Source organism: Grampus griseus (genome assembly GCF_964374135.1).
Source record: "Grampus griseus genome assembly, chromosome: 2".
Lineage (NCBI taxonomy): Eukaryota > Metazoa > Chordata > Mammalia > Artiodactyla > Delphinidae > Grampus > Grampus griseus.
In genome coordinates this window covers 126,123,138-126,150,933 of record NC_139018.1, presented here as the reverse complement: position 1 = coordinate 126,150,933, position 27,796 = coordinate 126,123,138, and the positions used below count along the sequence as shown (strand labels likewise).

The window sequence follows — 27,796 nt, the reverse complement described above, 5'->3', positions numbered from 1 at the left end:
ATCTAATTTCTACTTGATGCTGATATGCCTTTCTTAACAACCAGAGCAAAAGATGTACATTCTCCTGCTTGTACATTTCCAGTAATTCATTACCTGCTTCTTTTTTCATATGGTGCTAAAATCTGCCTCCTTATCCAAAAGGGGTCTGTATACTTCCTTCAAATGCTGAAGTTAACCCCTCTTCAAGCTAAATATTCTTATTTTCTTCAGTTTATCCTCATATGACATGGCACCAAAACCCTTCACTATCCTGCGTGTCTTATGAGAACATATTCCCATCCACAGCCACCGCCTTACACTGGATTATGTGTGTAACACAACCAGCATCACTCAATTAATACACAACTTACCACTTTCATATCCACCAAAAAAAAAGTGAGTACAATAAATTTAAAGTCAAGCCCTGATGATGTCTATGCTTTTAGTTTTATTTTTTGTGTAATTTTTCTTATATTTTTAGATTCCAGAATATATATACTTTTATGAATTAATCATGATTTGCCTATTAGTGAAAGTAAGTAGCTGGCCCTGGTCTGCAGTCCTCAAAAATTATTGCAAGGATTACCAAACAAAATAAACTTTGACAATGAGAAAAAATATGTTAATAGGATAAAATTACGAATAATCTCTGCCACAGCACTTCCATACACTCTGGGAATGACATCTGCAACCATGGTTTCAATAAAATTGCAGAGCTGTGCTTTTGAAATGCCTTAACTAAACTCTGCGCTCGGGAATCTGTGGCTTTACAGTAATGTCAAAAGCCCAGGAGGTCGTGAATGACTCATAATGTCCCACTGCTTTTTTGAATGGCTCCACATCTAAATCCACAGTTGGCAATGAAACAAAGGACAATATAATAAGCACTTTATGCTGTTTTGAAAGAAAATTTTAGCTTTAACTGTATGAAAAAGAAAGTGCATTCAGTCAGAGTTTAATCTTCTGAACTACTGTCAAAATACATTCCTTTTTGTCATATTAGTTCTTATTATCCAAGTTGACAAGGTCACAGAAAAAAACAGTTTTCCCCTTTTTTTCTACTCAAAGGAGCTGCATTAAATTTAATTCTTTGAAACTTGGCTACACATGGACATTTCCTATCAGTTATCTGTAATATGAAATTTCTAGACCAGTGCTTCTCAAACTTTAATGTGCATATGAATCACCTAAGTTTCTTGATAAAATACAGATTCTCATTCAGAAAGTATCTAGTGGGGCCTGAAAGGCTGCATGTCACACCAGCTCTGGTGATGCCTCAGCTGACAGTCAGGTACCACACTGCAGTCAGCAGGTGGATGCTTAGGCCACAGACCCTCTCTAGATTGCTGCTCTCTGTGCCTAAGGGTCTTTCACATTTTAAAATCCCATGATTGCAAACAATTTTGACTTCCTTGACTCTGTATGTCATGAGTCTTTTTAGTCCAGAAAGGTAATATAAAATTACCAGTATGTCTCACTTTATGTAATGACTCATGTCTTTAATTCTCCAGAGAAATGTACTATTTAGAGAATTCTGGTTTTCTAGAAAGTAAAGAATCTCAGAGTGCTTGGTGCCTGTTTCAACAGTCTGACTTTTTATTTTTTTTTTTTTTTTATTTTTTTTTTTTTTTTGACTTTTTATTTTTAAGGCTTTTTCAGCATAGAACCCCTATGTAACATGAAGTCTACTGCTCTTGTTAAAATTTTCATGATGGGTATATTTGCTGAGGTCATGTCAGCGAACTCTACAGATGTGGGGAAGAGTGCAGCCATCTCTGCTTTTTAGAAAGCAGACTCAGCAATCAGAGGGATGTCCATGGACACTTGTGCAGAGTAGGACAGAGAGGACACACACACACACACACAGCTGGGTTTCTCCACTTGATCTAGTGGCTCTCAACCTGAGAGGCAGAGTAGAATCACTTATGTTGGGGGAAGAAGAGGACTGTCAAAAACCCCAGTGTCTGGGTCTAGTCCCCATAGATTCTGATTTAATTGGTCTGAATTAGAACCTGGCTGTGAGTATTATTTTTAAGGCTCTACAGGTCATTCTAGTGAAGCTATAGTTAACATAGCCAGTATGTAACAAGCTGAACTGAAACGAAAAGTGGAAATCCTGGGAGATCTTTTGGGTGTGAGATCCAGAATAATATCTTATTCTTCATTAGTCTTAAATATGATTATAGTCCTCTCCTGATTAAAATATATATCAAGCCAAAAAATGACTCTTTTTCATGAACTAGATTATATAGAATAATCCTGAATTTCTTTAATAGGCCTTTTAGACAAAAGGTCTTCTGAAACGTTTAGGCACCCATCACCAAATGTCATGCTTTCCCATTCTTTTTTTTTTTTTTTTTTTTGCGGTACGCGGGCCTCTTGCTGTTGTGGCCTCTCCCATTGTGGAGCACAGGCTCCGGATGCGCAGGCTCAGCGGCCATGGCTCTCGGGCCCAGCCGCTCTGCGGCATGTGGGATGCTCCCGGACCGGGGCACGAACCCGTGTCCCCTGCATCGGCAGGTGGACTCTCAACCACTGCGCCACCAGGGAAGCCCTCCCATTCTTAAACAAAAGACTCAAATGATAAGCTGGTCAAGCAAAATGAAGTTTAACAAGAAGGAATATAACTTCCACAAAAGTCACAATCATCAACATACAATCCTGAGCAGAAATGTGGCTTGGCTGATGTGAAAAAGACTTAGAGGTTTTAATCAATTTCAAGCTCAATATGAATTAACAACCTAATGTGAACTACCAGCAACTCAAAGCAAAACTAGGATGCATTGATGGCAGCATAGTTTTCACAGAAAGAGACATCAAAACTGCTTGACTTTGTATTAGTCAGACCATATCTAGAAACTGGTGCTGATTTAAAGGAGAATCTGGATAAAAAAGAAAACATTTACAAATTCCAGTTAGCTCCCACAGCCCTCTAGTTTGTGGCTGGGAAAGGGGGTGGGGGGAAGAGGAGGTCAGAAAAACAAGCAGCCTGGGAGTACAGGACCTAGAAGAAGCACAGACAAAATCCCCCCCGAGAAACACAAAGTAAAGCCATAAATGACCTGGAAGTTCATAGCCCTTGCTAAAGAGAAGGGGCTCCAACGTGTACAAGATACAAGTGTCAGCCTCGGAGAAGCAGAGCTTGTGGGGGAGAACCAGGTATACACAGAAGAGTGGTACCTGGAGATGAGTAGTGAAGGGAAAGAAGGAAATAGGATTAGAAAAGTAAGGCACCTGCAGAAAAGAATGAAAAACAAGACAAAGAATTGGCTTAAAAAAAAAAAAAAAATCCCGAGAATAGTACCTTCCTCCCTTGCTCACAAACTGGAAAGTTTTCTTGGGTGGAAAGAAAGGGTAGTAGGTACAGCCAGCATGTTACAATTGAATACACCACCAGGGACCCCGTGAGAACAAATTACACATGAGAACATATCCCGCCACCTGTCCCATATGCAGTGGTTGAGAAGCAGAATTGCTAGTCTAGAGCTAGGAGCCGTAACACCCAATGTAGTAGCCACCCATTCACCACGTGTGTCTTCTGAAATGAGGTTGGTCCAAATTGAAAGATGCTGTAAGTGTAAAATATACACTGAATTTCAAGGACTTAGTATGGAAAAAAAGGATGAAAAATATCTCATTAATGATTTGTTTGTACTGATTGCTGAATCACTATATTAGCTTTAAATAATGATTGTGATTATAATCCTTCCCTGATTAAAATACATACCAGACAAAATTGAAATGATAATATTTTGTTTGTATTGTGTTAAATAGAATATATTATTAAATTACTTTCACCTGTTTCTTATTATTTTTAAAATGACACTACTAGATAACCTAACATTATGTATGTGTGTGGCTCACATTATATTTTTATTGGACAGCATTGACCTAGAGAGAAAAATCAGGAAAAAAGAAGGAATCACCAAACAGTTGTACTTGTTTGAAAAGTAAAACAGGACATCTCAGGAAGCATATTAAGTGTTGTTATTTAGAAAATAAAATACTGTGACTTCTGCTTTTGGCTATTATAGAAAAATAGGTAATAGATTATTCTATCATGTTAAACAAACAGAAAACTGGATAAAACATATGAAACAATAATTTTTAGACACTGTTCAATAAGCTGCTTGGGACTGTGATTCCTAAGAACAGGAAAATGTAGAAGGGAAGCCCTTCAACTGCCCCAGTTACTGCCTGGAGGAAGATTCTAAGCTGAAGCACAGCAAAGACCCCAAACGGAGCCCAGTGGTGCCAGTGAGTTGAGGAAACAGAGAGTTCACCAAAGGCAAGGAAGCTAGAATTAATGGGGCAGAATGCTGGTAAAAAAGGAGTTACACAGAGAGTGAGCTCCAGAGATCTGCAGTGGGGTCCCCTTCAGTCTCTGGCTGAGTACTGATCTGTGCATGTGTATGAGGAAACTACTGGAGGCCAGGCCGAGAACTACCAGAAAGGAGTTGGCAAAACAACCCCTGGAACCTACATTGGCTTGGCCATTTGTTGTCTTCTCACCAGCCAGAGTAGAAAGAACTCTTAGTACATGGACAGCAAAGAGAATACTATGAAGAACTCCACTTAATAGCCATAGACTAAAGGCTATTCTACTCTCATTTTCACAAAGCTTATAAAAGCAGGCTTTGAAAGGATCAAACTTATTACAAGTAAGTTAACTTCATACAAAACCAAAATACACTAGTTTTACTACATTGAAAAAAGCACTATTTGAAAGAATACAACAATATCCAGCATCTAACATAGTAAATTCAAAATGTCTGGCATCCAATCAAAAATTACTGGGTTTGCAAAGAAGCTGGAAAATGTCACATAACTCAGAGAAAATTCAATAGAAACAGACCCAGAACTATCAGAGATGACAGAATTAGCAAACAAAGATGCTAACATAATTATTATAAGTATGCTCCAGGGACTTCCCTGTTAGTGCAGTGGTTAAGAATCCACCTCCCAATGCCGGGGACATGGGTTCGAGCTCTGGTCCAGGAAGATCCCACATGCTGCAGAGCAACTAAGCCTGTGAGCCACAAATGCTGAGCCTGCACTCTAGAGCCTGCGAGCCACAACTACTGACCCCGCGTGCCACAACTACTGGAGCCCACGCACGTAGAGTCCGTGCTCCACAACAGGAGAGGTCACCACAATGAAAAGCCTGTGCACCAAAACGAAGAGTAGCCCCCACTCACCACAGCTGGAGAAGGCCGGTGCACAGTGGCAAAGACCCAACGCATCCGTAAGTAAATAAATAAATAAGCCCCATATATTCAAGGAGGTAGAGAAAACCATGAATATAATGAAAGAAATGGAAGATATAAAAAAGACCAAATGTAATTTATAGAGATGAAAAATACAATATCTGAAATTTTAAAACACACTAGATAGGCTTAACTGTGGATTAGACACAGTAAAAGAAAAGATAAAAAAATTGAAGATGTAGCAATAGAAAATATTCAAAATGAAACTGATCAGAAATAAAAAGACTGAAAATGAATAGAACATCAATGATTTGTGGGCCAGTAAAGAGGTAATTGAAGTCCTATAAGAAGACAGAAAAGAAAAGACAGAAGAAATTTTGAAAATTTTGTTGAAATTTGAATTTGATGAAAATTTATAAACCCCACAGATTAAAGAAGCTCAAAAAACCCCAAGTATAAAAGCACACCAAGAGGAGGAATTGGGAAGATGGCGGAAGAGTAAGACACGGAGATCATCTTCCTCCCCACAGATACACCAGAAATACATCTACACGTGGACCAACTCCTATAGAACACCTACTGAATGCTGGCAGAAGGCCTCAGACCTCCCAAAATGCAAGAAACTCCCCACGTACGTGGATAGGGCAAAAGAAAAAAGAATAAACAGAGACAAAAGAATAGGGATGGGACCTGCACCAGTGGGAGGCAGCTGTGAAGGAGGAAAAGTTTCCACACACTAGAAAGCCCCTTGCCGGGCAGAGACTGCGGGTGGCAGAGAGGGAAGCTTCGGAGCCGTGGAGGAGAGCACAGCAACAGGGGTGAGGCGGGGGCAAAGCAGAGAGATTCCCGCACAGAGGATCAGTGCCAACCAGCACTCACCAGCCCGAGAGGCTTGTCTGCTCCCCTGCCAGGGCGGGCGGGGCTGGGAGCCCAGGCTCAGGCTTCGGTCGGAGCACAGGGAGAGGGCTGGGGTTGGCAGCGGCAACACAGTCTGCAGGGGGTTAGTGCACCACAGCTGGCCGGGTGGGAGTCCGGGGAAAAGTCTGGACCTGCCAAAGAGGCAAGAGACTTTTTCTTCCCTCTTTGTTTCCTGGTGCGTGAGGAGAGGGGATTAAGAGCGCTGCTTAAGGGAGCTCCAGAGACGGGCGTGAGACGTGGCTATCAGCGCAGAACCCAGAGACGGGCGTGAGACGTGGCTATCAGCGCAGAACCCAGAGATGGGCATGAGACGCTAAGGCTGCTGCTGCCGCCACCAAGAAGCCTGTGTGGGAGCACAGGTCACTATCCACACGTCCCTTCTGGGGAGCCTGTGCAGCCCGCCACTGCCAGGGTCCCGGGATCCAGGGATGACTTCCCCAGGAGAACGCATGGCGCGCCTCAGGCTGGTTCAACGTCACGCCGGCCTCTGCCGCCGCAGGCTCACCCCACATCCGCACCCCTCCCTCCCCCCAGCCTGAGTGAGCCAGAGCCCCCAAATCAGAGGCTCCTTTAACCCTGTCCTGTCTGAGCAAAGAACGGACGCCCTCAGGAGACCTACATGCAGAGGCGGGGCCAAATCTAAAGCAGAGCCCTGGGAGCTGTGTGAACTAAGTAGAGAAAGGGAAATCTCTCCCAGCAGCCTCAGAAGCAGCGGATTAAAGCTCCACAATCAACTTGATGTACCCTGCATCTGTGGAATACCTGAATAGACAACGAATCATCCCAAATTGAGGAGGTGGACTTTTAGAGCAAGAGTTATTATGTTTTCCCCTTTTCCTCTTTTTGTGAGTGTGTATGTTTTTGTGTGAGATTTTGTCTGTATAGCTTTGCTTTCACCATTTGTCTTAGGGTTCTATCCGTCCATTTTTTTTGTTTTGTCTTTCTTTTTAAAAAATTTCTTTTCTTAATAATTATTTTAATAACTTTATTTTATCTTATCGTCTTTCTTTCTTTCCCTTCTTTCTTTCTTTCTAAACTTTCTTTCTTTCTTTCTTTCTTTCTACTCTTTCTCCCTTTTATTCTGAGCTGTGTGGATGAAAGGCTATTGGTACTGCAGCCAGGAGTCAGTGCTGTGGTTCTGAGGTGGGAGAGCCAACTTCAGGACACTGGTCCACAAGAGACCTCCCAGCTCCACATAATATCAAACGGCAAAAAACTCCCAGAGATCTCCATCTCAACACCAGCATCCAGCTTCACTCAACGACCACCAAGCTACAGTGCTGGACATCCTACGCCAAACAACTAGCAAGACAGGAACACAACCCCACCCATTAGCAGAGAGGCTGCCTAAAATCATAGTAAGTCCACAGACACCACAAAACACACCGACCAGATGTGGACCTACCCACCAGAAAGACAAGATCTAGCCTCATTCACCAGAACACAGGCACTAGTCCCCTCAACCAGGAAGCCTACACAACCCACTGAACCAACCTTAGTCACTGGGGACAGACAACAAAAACAACGGGAACTACGAACCTGCAGTCTGCAAAAAGGAGACTCCAAAGACAGTAAGATAAGCAAAATGAGAAGACAGAAAAACACAAAACAGATGAAAGAGCAAGATAAAAACCAAGCAGTCCTAACAAATGAAGAGGAAACAGGCAGTCTACCTGAAAAAGAATTCAGAATAATGATAGTAATGATGATCCAAAATCTTGGAAATAGAAGAGACAAAATGCAAGAAACATTTAACAAGGACCTAGAAGAGCTAAAGATGAAACAAACAACGATGAACAACACAATAAAAGAAATGAAAAATACTCTAGATGGGATCAATAGGAGAATAACGGAGGCAGAAGAACGGAAAAGTGATCTGGAAGATAAAATAGTGGAAATAACTACTGCAGAGAAGAATAAAGAAAAAAGAATGAAAAGAACTGAGGACAGTCTCAGAGACTTCTGGGACAACATTAAACGCACCAACATTCGAATAATAGGGGTTCCAGAAGAAGAAGAGAAAAAGAAAGGGACTGAGAAAATATTTGAAGAGATTATAGTTGAAAACTTCCCTAATCTGGGAAAGGAAATAGTTAATCAAGTCCAGGAAGCACAGAGAGTCCCATACAGGAAAAATCCAAGGAGAAACACGCCAAGACACATATTAATCAAACTGTCAAAAAATAAATACAAAGAAAACATATTAAAAGCAGCAAGGGAAAAACAACAAATAACACACAAGGGAATCCCCATAAGGTTAACAGCTGATCTTTCAGCAGAAACTCTGCAAGCTATAAAAGACAGGCAGGACATATTTAAAATGATGAAGGAGAAAAACTGGGAAGCAAGATTACTCTACCCAGCAAGGATCTCATTCAGATTTGATGGAGAAATTAAAACCTTTACAGACAAGCAAAAGCTGAGAGAGTTCAGCACCATCAAACCAGCTCTACAACAACTGCTAAAGGAACTTCTGTAGGCAAGAAACACAAGAGAAGGAAAAGACCTAAAATAACGAACCCAAAACAATTTAGAAAATGGGAATAGGAACATACATATCGATAATTACCGTAAATGTAAATGGACTAAATGCTCCCACCAAAAGACACAGATTGGCTGAATGGATACAAAAACAAGACCCATATATATGCTGTCTACAAAAGACCCACTTCAGACCTAAAGACACATACAGACTGAAAGTAAGGGGATGGAAAAAGATATTCCATGCAAATGGAAACCAAAAGAAAGCTGGAGTAGCAATTCTCATATCAGACAAAATAGACTTTAAAATAAAGACTATTACAAGAGACAAAGAAGGACACTACATAATGATCAAGGGATCGATCCAAGAAGAAGATATAACAATTGTAAATATTTATGCACCTAACATAGGAGCACCTCAATACATAAGGCAAATACTAACAGCCATAAATGGGGAAATCGACAGTAACACAATCATAGCAGGGGACTTTAACACCCCACTTTCACCAATCGACACATCATTCAAAATGAAAATAAATAAGGAAACACAAGCTTTAAATGATACATTAAACAAGATGGACTTAATTGATATTTATAGGACATTCCATCCAAAAACAACAGAATACACATTTTTCTCAAGTGCTCATGGAACATTCTCCAGGATAGATCATATCTTGGGTCACAAATCAAGCCTTGGTAAATTTAAGAAAATTGAAATTGTATCAAGTATCTTTTCTGACCACAACACTATGAGACTAGATATCAATTACAGGAAAAGATCTGTAAAAAATACAAACACATGGAGGCTAAACAATACACTACTTAATAATGAAGTGATCACTGAAGAAATCAAAGAGGAAATAAAAAAATACCTACAAACAAATGACAATGGAGACATGACAACCCAAAACCTATGGGATGCAGTTAAAGCAGTTCTAAGAGGGAAGTTTATAGCAATACAATCCTACCTTAAGAAACAGGAAACATCTCGAATAAACAACCTAACCTTGCACCTAAAGTAATTACAGAGAGAAGAACAAAAAACCCCCAAAGGTAGCAGAAAGAAAGAAATCATAAAAATCAGATTAGAAATAAATGAAAAAGAAATGAAGGAAACAATAGCAAAGATCAATAAAACTGAAAGCTGGTTCTTTGAGAAGATAAACAAAATTGATAAACCATTAGCCAGACTCATCAAGAAAAAACGGGAGAAGACTCAAATCAATAGAAATAGAAAAGAAACAGGAGAAGTAACAACTGACACAGCAGAAATACAAAAGATCATGAGAGATTACTACAAGCAACTCTATGCCAATAAAATGGACAACCTGGAAGAAATGAACAAATTCTTAGAAATACACAACCTGCCAAGAGTGAATCAGGAAGAAATAGAAAATATGAACAGACCAATCACAAGCAATGAAATTGAAACTGTGATTAAAAATCTTCCAACAAACAATAGCTCAGGACTAGATGGCTTCACAGGCGAATTCTATCAAACATTTACAGAAGAGCTAACACCTATCCTTCTCAAACTCTTCCAAAATATAGCAGAGGGAGGAACACTCCCAAACTCATTCTATGAGGCCACCATCACCCTGAGACCAAAACCAGACATGGATGTCACAAAGAAAGAAAACTACAGCTCAATATCACTGATGAATATAGATGCAAAACTACTGAATAAAATACTAGCAAACAGAATCCAACAGCACATTAAACGGATCATACACCATGATCAAGTGGGGTTTATTCCAGGAATGCTAGGATTCTTCAATATATGCAAATCAATCAACGTGATACACCATATTAACAATTTGAAGGAGAAAAACCATATGATCATCTCAATAGATGCAGAGAAAGCTTTTGACAAAATTCAACACCCATTTATGATAAAAAACCCTGCAGAAAGTAGGCATAGAGGGAACTTTCCTCAACATAATAAAGGCCATATATGACAAACCCACAGCCAACATCATCCTCAAGGGTGAAAAACTTAAAGCATTTCCACTAAGATCAGGAACAAGACAAGGTTGCCCACTCTCACCACTCTTATTCAACATAGTTTTGGAAGTTTTAGCCATAGCAACAGAGAAGAAAAGGAAAGAAAAGGAATCCAAATCAGAAAAGTAGTAAAGCTGTCACTGTTTGCAGATGACATGATACTATACATAGAGAATTCTAAAGATGCAACCAGAAAACTACTAGAGCTAAGCAATGAATTTGGTAAAGTAGCAGGATACAAAATTAATGCACAGAAATCTCTGGCATTCCTACACACTAATGATGAAAAATCTGAAAGTGAAATCAAGAAAACACTCCCATTTACCATTGCAACAAAAAGAATAAAATATCTAGGAATAAACCTACCTAAGGAGACAACAGACCTGTATGCAGAAAATTATAAGACACTGATGAAAGAAATAAATGATGACACAAATAGATGGAGAGATATACCATGTTCTTGGATTGGGAAGAATCAACATTGTGAAAATGACTCTACTACCCAAAGCAATCTACATATTCAATGCAATCCCTATCAGACTACCACTGGCATTTTTCACAGAACTAGAACAAAACATTTCACAATTTGTATGGAAACACAAAAGACCCTGAATAGCCAAAGCAATCTTGAGAACGAAAAACGGAGTTGGAGGATTCAGGCTCCCTGACTTCAGACTATACTACAAAGCTACAGTAATCAAGACAGTATGGTACTGGCACAAAAGCAGAAAGATAGATCAATGGAACAGGATAGAAAGCCCAGAGATAAACCCACGCACATATTGTCACCTTATCGTTGATAAAGGAGGCAGGAATGTACAGTGGAGAAAGGACAGCCTCTTCAATAAGTGGTGCTGGGTAAACTGGACAGGTACATGTAAAAGCCTTAAATTAGAACACTCCCTAACACCATACACAAAAATAAGCTCAAAATGGATTAAAGAACTAAATGTAAGGCCAGAAACTATCGAACTCTTAGAGGAAAACATAGGCAGAACACTCTATGACATATATCATAGCAAATCCTTTTTGACCCACCTCCTAGAGAAATGGAAATAAAAACAAAAATAAACAAATGGGACCTAATGAAACTTAAAAGCTTTTGCACAGCAAAGGAAACCATAAACAAGACCAAAACACAACCCTCAGAATGGGAGAAAATATTTTCAAATGAAGCAACTGACAAAGGATTAATCTCCAAAATTTATAAGCAGCTCATGCAGCTCAATAACAAAAAAACAACCCAATCCAAAAATGGGCAAAAGACCTAAAAGGACATCTCTCCAAAGAAGATAAGCAGACTGCCAACAAACACATGAAAGAATGCTCAACATCATTAATCATTAGAGAAATGCAAATCAAAACTACAATGAAATATCATCTCATACCAGTCAGAATGGCCATCATCAAAAAATCCACAAACAATAAATGCTGGAGAGGCTGTGGAGAAAAGGGAACACTCTTGCACTGCTGGTGGGAATGTGAATTGGTTTAGCCACTATGGAGAACAGTATGGAGATTCCTTAAAAAACTAAAAATAGAACTACCATATGACCCAGCAATCCCACTACTGGGCATATACCCTGAGAAAACCATAATTCAAAAAGAGTCATGTACCAAAATTTTCATTGTAGCTCTATTTACAATAGCCAGGAGATGGAAACATCCTAATTGTCCATTAGCAGATGAATGGATAAAGAAGATGTGGCACATATATACAATGGAATATTACTCAGCCATAAAAAGAAACGAAATTGAGCTATTTGTAATGAGGTGGACGGACCTAGAGTCTGTCGTACAGAGTGAAATAAGTCAGAAAGAGAAAGACAAATACTGTATGCTAACACATATATATAGAATTTAAGAAAAAAGAAATCTCATGAAGAACCTAGGGGTAAGACAGGAATAAAGACACAGACCTACTAGAGAATGGACTTGAGGATATGATGATGGGGAAGGGTAAGCTGTGACAAAGTGAGAGAGTGGCATGGACCTAATTACACTACCAAACGTAAAATAGACAGCTAGTGGGAAGCAGCCGCATAGCACAGGGAGATCAGCTCGGTGCTTTGTGACCACCTTGATGGGTGGGATAAGGGAGGGTGGGAGGGAGGGAGATGCAAGAGGGAGGAGATATGGGAACATATGTATATGTATAACTGATTCACTTTGTTATTAAAAAAAAAGCACACCAAGGGCTTCCCTTGTGGCGCAGTGGTTGAGTGTCTGCCTGCCAATGCAGGGGACACAGGTTCGTGCCCCGGTCCAGGAAGATCCCACATGCTGCAGAGCGGCTGGGCCCGTGAGCCATGGCTGCTGAGCCTGCGCATCCAGAGCCTGTGCTCCGCCACGGGAGAGGCCACAACAGTGAGAGGCTCGCGTACCACACACACACACACACAAAAAGCACACCAAGACATGTCATAATCACTGAAATTAGTATTAAAGAGAAAATCTCAAAAGCAGCCAGAAGAAGACACATTTTTAGAGTAACAAAAATAATAAGATAGCAACCTCTCACCATAAAATATGTAATCCAGAAGGCAATGCAGGAGCATCTCCAAAGTAGTGCAAGAAAAGGGAAAAAAGAAAAAGAAAAGGAAAAATTAAAGACTTTTTCAGACAAACAAAAGCTGAGATAATTAATCACAAGCAGACCTGCACTACATGAAATGAGTGTCTTCGTGGGGAATAAAGAACAGAGAAAAAGATGATACCAGACGGATACTTACATTTACACAAAGGAATGAAGAGAGCCAGAAATGATATACATGTAGGGAAATATAAAAGACATTAAAATTTTTTTAATTTTTAAAATAATTAATTGTTTAAAGAAAAAAGCAATATAATATGGAATTTATAATTAATATTTATATATATTTATTATTTATTTATTTATTTTTTGCGGTACGTGGGCCTCTCACTGTTGTGGCCTCTCCCGTTGCGGGGCACAGGCTCCGGATGCACGGGCTCAGCGGTCATGGCTCACAGGCCCAGCCGCTCCGTGGCATGTGGGATCTTCCCGGACTGGGGCACTCCCCTGCATCGGCAGGTGGACTCTCAACCACTGCGCCACCAGGGAAGCCCTATATTTATATTTTTATATAAACATTATATATTATTATATATAATTAAATGCATGACAACAATAGCACAAAGGACAGGAGTGAGTAAGTAAATAAATAGGGCAATGAAAGCCTTTAAACTTCTATAAACAATACTGTTTCTGTGCTTGAGGAAGAAAACATGATTTATTTTACAAAAAGGGGAGAAGGATATATGTGCATATAGGTGGTGATTCCCAATCATGGAGATTTTTACCTGGGAACATCTGGCAACACCTGGAGACATTTTTGGTTGTCATACTGTAGGTGAGAGTGCTACTAGCATCTGCTGAGTAGAGGCCAGGGATTCTGCTAAACAACCTATAGTGCACAGGACACGCCCTACAACAAATAACTATCTGGCCCAGGATGTCTCTAGTGCCACTCACTGCTGAGAAGCCCTGAGCCAGAGACAGACTTGCTGATTTCAAGGACGCCTCTGGAACACATATCCCTCATGGGGAAGAGAGGCAGTCAGCACTGCCGGGACCCGTGTGAAGACTGGGAGCCAGGAGGGCCGCCTTCTCCACTGGTGATGAGAGCAAGCAGATGGGGCACCAAATCTGCCACCTCCAGCACCTGCTTCCCAAAAGCTTTCTGAAACCTCTTGGAAAGGCCTGGTCTGACCCCAAACCTCTTCATAGGGCAGTGACCACCTCCTCACCCCTTCCCACTCCAGAAACCTACAAGTGGCAGGTTTTCTCACCAAGCACCTCAGCAAAGTGTTTCAATGCCTCAGTGGGTGGGCTAGTGTTCAGTAACCTATTTTCCACAGCTCAAAAAGGATATACAGCATGAGAGAAATGAGTGTCTTGGGAGTGAGGGGGGAACAGGAAAGTACAACTGGGATTGAGACTGACTCAGAAACCATGGAATGTTTGGTTCCATGATTATGACACCACCACATACTTCTCCACACCTCACAGTTTAGAGAGTAATTTCATTTACATCATAGCATTTTATCCTTGCCACAACCCTGTAAGGAAGGTAAGGCAGTTATCAACTCGAATTACAGAACAGAGGGTGGAGACTCAAATCAAGATGGCAGAGTAGAAGGACACAGAACTTGCCTCCCCCCATGAACACATTGAAAATATACCTATATGTGGAAAAATTCTCACTGAAAACTAACTGAAAACTGGCAGAAAGACTCCTGTAAACCAAGGCTATATAAGAAAGATACATGCGAAATCAAGCAGGAAGGAAAAAGAAGCAATTGGGTCGGTACCTGTGCCCCTGGGAGGGGACTCAGAGAAAAGGAAGATGACATGGGTGGAGATCCTCCCTGGGGAGTGAGCAGTTTGAGCCACATATTGGCCACCTCAGCTCTGGGGTCCGACAAAGGGAAGATGAGACCCCTTGGCTAGTTGGAGGGCTGGTGGTACTAACATAAGGGCTGAGGGAAGCCTGGACTCTGCTCATGAGGAGTGTGGGAATGCTTGCTTGCTCCCAAAGCAGGGCAGAAAGGGTGGATTGAGACCACATGGCTGGCTGACTGGTCTCCCGTGACCACCTCAGTGCGCACCCCAGCCTGAGCTGACCCAACACCCCAGCACTGTTTGCCTTGCATTGTAACTCCACATGGGAACATAGGCAGCCACAACCAAGGAGAAAGCTCAGCTGTGAGATGCTGTGGCAGCTCAAACCCTAAGCGGCACCTGAGCAGGAAGCAGGCAGCCATTCCTGGCAATTGCAGAGACAGTGCATCAGAGGCAGATTATATCTCTGTTGGCAGCCAGACTGCCACAGCCGCTGCCCTGTCCCTCGCTGAATACCCACACCAGCCCATCTTGCTCCAGCACTGCTTCCCACTGGGGCTGAGTATGCCAGTGCTGGGAGGGGTGTAGAGCACACAGTTAAAAAGAGCTGTGCCAGCTCCACCTGACCCTCAGGGTTTCTGCTCCAGAAACTTGGGACATGACCCCACCCCCAATAGGGGGGTGACATCCACTGAGCAGAGGGGAAGCCCTACCTCACACCTGGCTTTGGTCCTAGCCCTTCCTTCTCCAGGCCCACCTCCTACCAAGGTGACAGCTGCCAGTACACCCTGAGGAAAGACATGACTTGTGTTCATGCCAGATCCAACTCTCCCACCAAAGCCACTGGGCACATGCAGACTATATAGGGATGCTCTCACATAAGGACATCCCTTCAAGACCACAGTAGGTAACTATTTCATCTAATTTCACAGAGAGAGGAAGATAAGCAAAATAAGACAGAGGAATTTGTCTCAATTGAAAGAGCAAGGAAAACCCCTGAGAAAAACAACACTAATGAAACAGAAATAAACAATTTACTAGATAAAGAATTAAAAGCATTAGTAATAAGAATGCTAACCGAATCAGGGAAAAGAACGGATGAACACAGTGAAAAAATTTAACAAGGAACTAGAAAGTATAAAAAATAACCAGTCAGGGCTTCCCTGGTGGTGCAGTCGTTAAGAATCCGCCTGCCAATGCAGGGGACACGGGTTCGAGCCCTGGTCCAGGAAGATCCCACATGCCACAGAGCAACTAAGCCTGTGCACCACAACTACTGAGCCTGCGCTCTAGAGCCCGCGAGCCACAACTACTGAGCCTGCGTGCTGCAACTACTGAAGCCCGCATGCCTACAGCCTGTGCTCCACAACAAGAGAGGCCACCGCAATGAGAAGCCCACACACCACAACAAAGAGTAGCCCCTGATCGCCGCAACTAGAGAAAGCCACACACAGCAATGAAGACCCAGTGCAGCCAAAAATAAATAAATAAAAATAAATAAATAAATTTATATAAAAAAAGTAACCAGTCAGAACTGAAGAATACAATAACAGAAGTAAAAAACACACTAAAAGGAATAAACATCAGACTAGACACAGAAGAACACATAAGTTATCTAGAAGATAGAAAAATGGAAATCACACAATCAAAACAGCAAAAAGAAAAAAATTATTTTTCTTAGTGGAAATAGTTTAAGGGATCTCTGGGATATCATCAAGTATCCCAGAAGGAGAAGAGAGAGAAAAGGGGGTTGAAAATGTATTTAATGGAATTATGGCTGAAAACTTCCCAAACCTGGAAGGAAACATATCCAGATAAAAGAGGCACAGAAGATGAACCAAATAAGATGAACCTAAACAGACCCACACCAAGACATATCACAATTATAATGGCAAAAGTTAGAGATAAAGCGAGAATTCTAAAGGCAACAAGAAAAAAAAACAAAGAGTCATATACAAGGGAACCCCCATAAGGCTATCAGCTGATTTTTCTGCAGTGACTTAGCAGGCCAGAAGGGAGTGGCATGATGTATTTAAAGTGCTGAAAGGGAAACCTTGCAAACTAGTGTACTCTACCCAGCAAGATTATCATTTAGAATCCTAGTACAATGTTTGTGGGATTGTAAATTGGTGCAGCCACTATGGAAGACAGTATGGAGGTTCCTCAAAAACACTGAAAATACAACTACCATAAGACCCAGCAATCCCACAGCAATTCCCATCATATATCAGAAGAAAACAAACACACTAATTTGAAAAGATACATATACCCCAATGTTCATAGCAGCATTATTTACAACAGCCAAGACATGGAAGCAACCTAAGTAAGTGCTCATCAACAGAAGAATGGATAAAGAAGATGTGGTATATATATACAATGGAATATTACTCAGCCATTAAAAAAGAATGAAATTCTGCCATTTGCAACAACATGAATGGACCTAAAGAGTATTATGCTTAGTGAAATAAGTCAGACAAAAACAAACACTCTATGTTATTTACATGTGGAATCTAAAAGATAAAACAAATGAATGTATATAACAAAACAGAAATGGACTCACAGATACAGAGATCAAACTAGTGGTTACCAGTGGGGAGAAGGGAGGGGGGGGGCAGATAGGGGTATGGGATCAAGAGACACAAACTACTATGTAGGAAATAAATAAGCAACGAGGATATATTGTACAGCATGGGGAAATATAGCCATAAATGGAATATAATCTATAAACATATTGAATCATTATGTTGTACACTTGAAACTAATATAATATTGTAATCAACTATACCTCAATTAAAAAACAAAGAAAGAAAGAAAGCAGAGGGTGAAAAAATAAATAACTTCTCTAAGGCCTCACATCTCAGTGTTTGGGAAGCCATACCCTTTGATCCTTAGTCTGCCTCCCTACAGAGGGTAAATGCAATCCTGTTTGTGGGGGCTGGCATTAGGTTCGGGGTAGGGCAGGCAGAGATCGGAGGCCATGTGGACACCATGATGCACAGCCCAGAAACCCCTTCAGGACCATAGCTCTAATTTCCCAGCTATGGGAGCTCCCAGCTCTGTCCTTCTCTGGTCTTATCCTTGGATGAAGGGAACTCCCTTGACCAGAGTTATGCCCCTTTCCACAGGGCAGCCCATGTCCAGTAACAGGCTAATGCTGGGGTACAGAGGTCTGGCCCCTTTGCTTCAACTGGGATATCTCTGAAGGGCCACTCAGCTCTAGAGTGCTCTGTAGGGTTGGCTGAGGTCTTTGTAGCAATTGCATCACAGTTTAATTTCTCCCTCTGCCCAGTCCAGCTCCTTTCCCTCCCTCACAGGTGTGGAATCCCAGAGTACCCCTAAAAGCCTTCTGTGTATACACATGTGCACACACACACAAATACTCACAACTGATATGGGGAAGAAACAATGGCTACAGAAAGTAGACAAAGTTTGATTAGGTCTCTTCTACGCATTCACTGAGTTTTACCCTCTCCTCATTATTCATTTTCTGGACAGCCAAGATCTTGGGGTCTCAAGGAGGCTGGACTTTCCCTATACTCTTCACACCATCTCACACCCAGAGAAGTGGGTAAATTGATTGTTAGGGGTGCAGGGAGGTTGACTGGCTTCTATCAAATCATGATGTAAGTAGCCACCCGGTGTAGCTACTGGGTGGGACCAGTACTGACTTTAGACTGTGTCCCCATTGTGGCCAGGCCTCAGCGCAGTGCTCCAGAGACTGGGTCAGAGGTCCCAACCCAGCCAACGAGTAAGAACTGCCAATCCCATTCCCTTAAAAGATCTGACCACAGTCTCCAGGTTCACACCGAAAACATTACAGAAGTATACCTACAGGCCTGAGCTGCTTCGAGCAACATTGAGGAAATGACAGGTCTCAGGGCAGGCCTGCAGAACGTGCTTCAGAGCCACAGGAAGAGGGTACGTGCCCAGTGCTGCTCGCTTTAAGATTTCCTGAGTCTGCCGCGTGTGGCAAGGAGACACCATTTGCAGAAAACAGCCCCACTGAGAGTCAGAGTTCCACAGATAGCATGCTTGTTATTCCCCAAAACAGAACTCAGATAAAGCCATCTGCATCATAAATCATTCAAGCGCTAAAGCCCACATGATAAATCAAAATGAAAATGTTTTAAAAAGGAACTAATTTTATCCATATCTACAAACAGAATGAGTTTTCAAGAATAGGGTTCCTTTTGTGTTACATAAAGCTCCCTTCTGAGACTTCTGTAGTCGGGGGTGGGACCTCGCCCCACACAGGGAGGGGTGCAGCCACAGAAAACTGGGAGGTAAACAGGGACAGTGTTGGCCAGGGCACACTCTCCCCCCACACCTGCTCTTACCAATCTCTCTGCCCCAAGAGGCCATTAATAAAGCTTTCACATACTGGTGTGAATGCGTAGATTTATTAACAAGCCATGAATTGTGCTTGTCCCCTTGTCTAGGCTGATACAGAAACAGAAACTCAAGTTCCATATACAACATCTGTGTGTGTTTGTGTGTTTACGTGCATGTACTTGTGTGTCTGTTTTTCTACTAATAAAATGAAGAATATCCATTCCTTTCAGGAATATATAAAAACCCACTGCATTTTGTGAAATTATTTTTAAAACTGTGGGTACAAGAGATGTCAGAGCTTCTTTTATCTCTTCACTTTTCACCCATAGCTCACCCTCCTTTTCAGCTTCAGCGAAATACCATCAGGGGAGCATCAGGTCAACATCTGGGACAGAGGAAAGAAAGCAGGATTTAAGTATCCATTGCTATCCTCAAAAATGCTTCATGGGACAGCTCTCACCTGAACAAGTCCCTTCCTTTTATAAGAGCTTCAGTTAACCTCTTGTCCATCAAACGACCTGCATAGTCCAGTACCTCCAAGAACAGTATCTTGAAAACCATTGTTAGAAAACACATAAGACAAAAAAGTTAAGAGCACACACAAAGGGAGCCAATATGTGATAAAGTAAGTATGGAAAATCACTGTAGTATAATTACATAATTCACGGGCAATTGCAGGGAAGGGAGGTCCGCCATTTTTTTTTTAACTTATTTATTTGTTTATTTTTGGCTGTGTTGGGTCCTCGTTGCGTGCGGGCTTTCTCTAGTTGCGGCAAGCTGGAGCTACTCTGCATTGTGGTGCGCGGGCTTCTCATCACCGTGGCTTCTCTTGTTGCTCCGCGGTATGTGGGATCTTCCCGGACCAGGGCTCGAACCCGTGTCCCCTGCATTGGCAGGCAGATTCTTAACCACTGTGCCACCAGGGAAGCCCCAGGTCCGCAATTTTTAAACAGACACCCAGCATCTGAAATCTTCTAGAGGGAACAGGCCCCACTCAGCTGCCGGCACCCAGCTGCTTTCTATGTCTCCAAAGGAAGAGAGGGTGGATTGAAGAAAACTGAAATAAAATCTTGTTTTATGACCATGCCAATGTAAGAAAATGCCTGCATAATGTTATCCTGGTGTGGAAAAGAGGTATTCACTGAGAAGGTTGCTGGGGGTTCCAGTCCTGATTTGCATGGCCTTACGAAGTCCCTTTCTCCCTCTGAGCCTCCATTTTCCCTTTTAGCAGGTGACCCCCGTCCTTCCAGTTCTGGGCCGCTTCCATCTCCATTGTGAGTGTGAGGTTGGGTCTTCTCCCAAGCAACCACCTTGGTGCCCTGGCTGTACCTGTGGGTCTGTTTTGGAGGCCTCCCAGTCGAAGGCAAAGCAACAGGAATTCCGTTGGGGGCATATGGAGCTGGGAAGAGGCCAGTTTACTTGTAGGGCTTGGCTCTTACTCATGATACTTTTTTTTCCCTTTCTTTATTATCTTAGAACCATTCAGATGGTTGCCTAGTCTACTTTGGCTCCTTTAAACAACTCTACACTTCAGGTTTATTTAAAAAAAAAACACAAAATAGGTTTATGACTGATTTAAGCCAGGAAATTCCCTAATGGGAATATCCTTAATGAGATTTTCTAAAGAGAACCCTCTATGAAGAGCTGGAATTAATTGATTATTTGTAAGGTAACCAAGCAAAGTTTATGATAAGATCATGAAGTTTGTGGGAACGGAGCGTAAGCCACACTAAACATACACACACACACACACACACACACACACACACACACACACACAGATGCACACTATTCCTGGGGAGGCAGAGAGCACAGAATTAGCCTCAGGAATCCCCACTCCTGTGTGACCTCGGGTAAGGCACGTCCCTTCCTCACTCAGCTCTCTCTTCCTCCATACAAGAGAGACTACCATCTACATGAACATGAGTGGTAAGCCACAGTAGCAAGGCCGTGAGGAGGGTCCTGGTGTCCTGGTAGACATTTAGTGGTCTCTTCTAGCTCTAAAATCCTATGGGATTCTCTATTTTGTGGCTGGGCTGAACATGGAGTATAGAATATTCAAATTTGAAATTCTTTGAGCCCAGCAACTTTGCAAAGTTATTTTTGTTATCAAATTTTATAAATTCCACTGTTGTTTCTTGAATAGATTGTTAATCTAGTTAATCTATATAAATATCCAGAAATATGGAAATATAAACCAACAGCATTTTTCTAACACTCTCAGTAGTCAGCCTTTGTGGTATTTTTATAATGTCTTGTTCAGCAAATGGCAGTTTTTACATCCACTATTGCCTACTAACAAAAGAGACTTGAAGTCTTCTTGGAAGTTACAGATTTTGTATTTCTTCCCTAATATGCTGATATCTGAGAGAATGTGTCAAAAAGTGCCATCTAGAATGTGAGTCATGAAAGTCAACTGGCAGAAGACAGCTTAGGAAACTGTCATTAGAGCCACTGGTGGAAAGTCTAGGACTCTGACCCCTGACATCAGCTGCAGCCTTATTTAAGCAAATGGAAGAGAGAGCTTGAGTGAGAGCAAACTGTCAGGCCACTTGGAATTCACAAGGTGTCTGCCCAAGGAACCCGTGTATATTGTAACAGTGACAGTGATGATGGCAGCTATTGTTTATCATGTGCCCACTGGATGCCAGATGCTGTTCTAAGGGCTTTCTCCTGTAAGGGAGGCACTAATATCATCAGCCCCATGTTACAGGTGAGGAAGCTGAGGCAATAAATAGAAATAATATGCCCAAGATCACACAGCCATAAATGGGAGAGCTAAGATTTGACTCTACACAGAGCCTGTAGTCTTAGCTATTATCCTAAATGTTTCACTAGGAAGTAAAAATTATTAAAAATAAAAAAATACTTAAAAAATACTTACAAAACTGTTTTTATGCTTTTAAAAAGTTCAAAAATAACTTGAAGGATCTGTGTTTTAATCTACTATCTTGATTACTCAATTTGTTTCTGTACTCACTATTTTTTACTCCATACAAGTATTTAAAATTAATTTTCTGGTTATTAATTTTCTTCCCTGAATAATTAGAAAAGGTGAAGTATTACAAGTTAAGAGACTCAGGCTTTGCCATGCGATTACTGTGTGAATTTGGTTGAGGCCTCAGTTTCCTCATGTTTATTAGAGGGTTTCTTTCTTTAACTGAAACAGTTCAGCATGTGTAAATGTCATTCTGTGAACTTAAGAGACACTGCCTGTAGAGAGTAGATGGCTGGGGCCAGTGGCCAAGGGGCTGGCTTCTCCAGCCTGGGTGTAAGGGTTGCAGGCTACAGCTCCACCTCCACGTCTTGGCAATGAACCAGCCTAAGATGTCACAGAAACATGCTCAAGCTGGCCAGCACTCAGTATGATATTTAGAAAGAAGAAAATAAAAGCTTAAGGGTGATCAAGTTCTCTTAAGTAACATTAAACGAAAGCATGCTATGCTTCTTCTAATTTCCTCTGAAAGCACTTCTCATATTTGCGAAGAGAATGACAGGTTGAATATGTCAGCCCGTCATACTTCGGATGTGATGTGTGGACTGGTAGTTCATCACAAAATCATCCACTTTATAGGAACCAGTTAAGTTTCAGTGCCAACTCTTGTTCTCAAACAGCAAGATGACTGCTAACTATGGTGTGTATATGTTAGTGGCCTGAAATTACAGTGATATTGTTATTTTAAGGTAGAAATGGTAGAAGGTCCTCACTCATCATATGCATGCAACGATATTATTGTTTAGGGAAAATAAGATGTGAATACTTCAAAAAATCACTGTTTTTAAGAATAATCACTTTTGTCTTTTCAGTCTACCATGCAAATTCATAGAGACCATAAACAGATTAATAAATTATTTTGTAACTTGCCATCCAAATTATTTATTCATTTACATATTCAAAATGACTTATTAGGGCCCTGCCAGACATAAAGAACTTGAAAAGACAAATTCTCAATTGCTGTTATAGGATTAAAAAAAAATTTTTTTTGGAGGCCTACAAACCTCTGCAATTCCATTTTTTAAATATCAAGAATTAGTCACCTTGGTAACAATTGTGGTGTGTATGAAATGCTAAATATTTATTAAATAGAATTGAAAACTGACTTGTTAGTTGTTCCTCTAAAAATTTCAACTCCTGCCTCTGTCCCTCTCCTCCCCTTTGCAATGCAACTATGCCTTCAAACAGCATTCTTTAAAAGTCGGCTTTATGGCTTTGGAGGAAGAAGCTGATTTCACAGCCAGATTTGCCACTGCTGTGGAAAACAGAGCGCACATGCAAGCCAGCTGAAGTCATGCGGACTGCAAGGATTAGGGCCGCGGGGGCCTCCACTGCTGCTGTCAAATTGCAATTGGAAACAGCTTTTCCAAAGTACAGCATGAGAAATCAGGAATTCCTGTCCACAGTTCCCCAACCCACTGGGTTTTTATCAGGCTTGGTACAACCCATTAGAGATCAGAAATATGAAAATCATGATGAAACCAAACAAGAGTATTTTCTGGTTTCCAAGTTTTGTTCTGCCTGGATCCCTTCCAAGCCTGTAATTACTGTCACTCACCAGTTAATAAGGGAACCATTTCTGCCTAGGGACAGGAGCTCCAGGAAGGCTGGACCCAAAGGTCAGGCAGGCTCAGTTCAGTGACCTGCCTTCTGTCCAATCCCTGGATGTGCAAATTGTCTAACTGCTCAAATTCTTAAGTTTATCTCAGTTACTTGAACTGTATCTGTCACTTAGGGATAAAATAACTTTTGCAGAGATCATAGAAAAACTATTTAGAACATTAATAAACTAGAACCATTCAATGAAATTTTTTTTTTTTTTTGGGCACTCCAGCTTTAAAGGAAAGAATCTACTCTCAGGAAAACAAGCTCAAGTCAGCAATTTAGTTTAAAAAAGTAAAATAACTTTCAGGATTTGGCTTGAGATTAACGCAGATGTAGCCCAATTTCCTATACCTCTGTCTAGATTTAGCAGATCTAGAGGTCAATTATGGCCACATCCACTTCATTTGTCAGCTCTTCAATGATCTTTGAGACACAATTGCTAAAGTAGGAAAATGAATTAATCAGAGAGTTGATCAAAAAATGAGCTTATCTGATAAATTACCAGCATACCTGTTACATATGAGTCACTCATTCTGGTCACGATACAATGCTGTGTTATACATGGATTAGGTAACACCCAAAAGTGAGCCAGCTGTAACTTTTTACCTTGAAAGATTCTTAATTAAAATTCCCTTGGATGTATGATTTCCAGGCAAGGAAGGAGCTGTGATTTGATTTTTTTTTTTAACATGCCTTAAAGACTCCAGTCAAATTCCATCTATTCAGTGAAACTTTCCCTGGTCCCCTAATTTCTCTTTTGTCTTTCTCAGCAAGTTTCTGGGACCTCTCTTCAGCACCGGACATTCTGTACAATATATGTAAGTTGCGAGTAGGTGAATATTCCCCGACTATATGCTGGGCTGTTTCCCCAAAGGCAGTGATTATGTCTTACTCATTTCTGAAGCCCTCTCCTCCCCTGTTCTGAAATTAAAAACTAGAATTCAAAACAAAACAAACAGAAAAGCCCCTTCTTTTGTCTAAAATGTATTATTAATTTCTTAGGGAAGAAGATGTTTTCAGAAAAAAGTATAGGCAAATGATGGACAAAGTTTCAGAAAGGAAGAGAAAGCTCAGAGAGAGAGCATTATGTGCAAATTGGATGTTCAGCAAAGGTAAACAAACCAAGGATCTGAAACAGTACCCAACCAACACCATAAAGCTTGCCCCAAACTGGAGCAAATTTAGACTTATTAGGACATTCTTTAAGAAGCAGCATTCAATTTTTGGACAGAAATTTTCAAAAAAACCCTTGTCCTCTAATAAAAGCAATTTCTTAAGAACACCTTAGAAACCTACTTAATGAAAAATCTATAGTTTGGAGAAACTTTTATCAAGACGGATCAAATCAAGAAAAAAAATTCTGGTTAACTATAAATTAAGTAGAATGTTCCACCAGCTGGGCCTCACCTTCAATCTGGCAATGAAATCTATTTGTTAAGAGCAATGAGACTTGAACAGCCCTTACCTTCGTGAATATACATCTTTTGAGCATCTTCAGGATGAAGTAGCCCCAGTAAAGATTAAGAATTTGCAGGACCATGAGCTGTAGGTTGAGGAAGATGCATGAAAAGAAAGGCTCAAGGTACTGCAGAGGCAGAATCAGCGTGAAATACAAAATCCTGAAAAACCAAACAGATGAGAGTATTTCATTACAGTCAAAGTACTTGTGAATTTTCAGTGAGAAAACAAATACTTTATCTCTCAAGGCATACAACACTTATTTCATTCCTAATGATGTCCAGGAAAGTCTCAAGAGAAAACAATATGATAATATTACCTTATATATCATTATTGGCAAGCCACAAAAAAATACAGTCTGCCTCCTGGGAGAAAAGTTAAAGCAAATGGAATTTTTATTGCCATGCTGCCTACACTCCAATGCTTCTCTACCTCGGTTTCCTCTCTGCATGAGTGTACACTAACCCCACTCACCTTCTCAGGATTGGATAACACGAGATAATGAATGTGTATATGGGGTTATTATTGCCTTTTGACACAATCTCATTTATTTGGCATCAAAAGTGAATGAGGGAAAGAAAAAAGTGAGTGAGGAATTCTACAAGAGTAAATTTTGTGGATAAAAGAGACTTTTTAAGGAAGCAAAAGTTCTGTTATTACTTCTATTTCCACTTTCTAAAGTGAATTGCATACTTTATTAATTTCATAAACAGACTCCTGGACACAATTTGAACTGCCCTCGATGACCAGAATGCACAGTGCCTTCAGATACAATTGCAGTATAAAGGCTATCTGTTGTCTTCCCAAACGGCATACACTGCTAGGATTTTAGAGTTCCTGGATAGGTTTGTTTGTAAGTATATTATTCGAATTATAAAAATAATTTATTCATATAAAATTGGAAAAATAAGAAAGTTGCCCATAAAATCATGATTTTAAACAAATAATACTGTAATTTTTGTGTGTTATCTTCTATTTTTTCCTACATATTTTAATTTTAAATTAACATATAGTAAAATTGACTATTTTGGGGTGTGCAGTTCTATGAATTATAATATGTGCATAGATTTGTGTAACTACCACCACAATATGGAGACAGAGCAGTTCCATCATCCCCCAGACACCAGTGCTGTCCCTTTGTAGTCACATCCCCAGGCCTAACACTCGGCAACCCCTTATCTATTCTCCATCCCTTTAATTTTGTCTTGTCAAGAAGGCCATACAAATGGAATCATACAGTGTGTCAGCTTTTGAGACTGCCTTCTTTCACTCAGCATAGAGCCTTTGAGATTCATGCAAGTTGTGGGTATCAACAGCACGCTCCTTTTTTTTTTTATTACTGAGTTGCATTCCATTGTGTGGATGTACCCATTACAGAACATTTGTATTATTTCCAGTTTTTGACAATTATGGACAGAACTTCTATAAATATTTATGTACAGGTTTTTGTGTGCACATAAGTTTTCATTTCTCAAGGGTAAATACATAGGGTTGGGATTGCTGGGTATCACACTGAAAGTATATGTTTACCTTTATAAGAAACTGAAAAGCTGTTTCCCAGAGTGGCTGTTTTGCATCCCTACCAGCAACGTCCAAGAGCTCCAGTTGCTGCTCATCTTGAGCAGCACTTGCTATTGTCCTGTAGAGACTTTGCCACTGTAGTAAAAGTAGCACGCGTGGGATCTTACGTTCAATTCCATTTAACTTTAAATCAAAAACATTTTACCTGAAAAACTTGGTGTATATTGTCTTTCCCAAATCAAAGTTTATTTCTTTAGATGTGTATATTCCTAAAGGTGAGAATACTATTCCAAGGCATACATTAAAAGTATAGAAGTTCAAGGTTATATTAAAAGCTATTAAGACTTTACCAGATTATTTTCCAAAATTATAACAATTTAGAAGGTGACCAGCAATTTATGAAAGAAGAGTTTTATTGAACCCCCCTAACCAGTATTAAGTGGGTTTAAACTTTGCTAATTTAAAAAATAAAACAATTCTTTTAACATCTTTATTGGAGTATAATTGCTTTACAATATTGTGTTAGTTTCTGATGTATAACAAAGTGAATCAGCTATATGTATACATATATCCCCATATCCCCTCCCTCTTGAGCCTCCCTCCCGCCCTCCCTATCCCACCCCTCTAGGTGGTCACAAAGCACTGAGCTGACCTCCCTGTGCTATGCAGCTGCTTCTCACTAGCTATCTATTTTACATTTGGTAGTATATATATGTCAGTGCTACTCTCTCACTTCATCCCAGCTTACCCTTCCCCCTCCCTGTGTCCTCAAGTCTATTCTCTACATTTGCGTCTTTATTCCTATCCTGCCCCTAGGCTCATCAGAACCATTTTTTTTTTAGATTCCATATATATGTGTTAGCTTACAGTATTTGTTTTTCTCTTTCTGACTTACTTCACTCTGTATGACAGACTCTAAGTCCATCCACCTCC

At 40.7% G+C, this 27,796-nt stretch overlaps 1 protein-coding gene across 1 annotated transcript in view; it reads right to left on the bottom strand.

The window, feature by feature from the left end:
* CERS3 (ceramide synthase 3) overlaps window positions 1–27,796 on the bottom strand; it is a gene marked incomplete at its 3' end in the record, with an annotated part of 111,922 nt that overhangs the window by 14,897 nt on the left and 69,229 nt on the right. Inside the window, exon 10 of the mRNA XM_082649175.1 lies at window positions 25,350–25,503. Within this exon, the coding sequence (XP_082505301.1) occupies window positions 25,350–25,503 (154 nt within the window). The remainder of the gene's footprint in view (window positions 1–25,349; window positions 25,504–27,796) is intronic.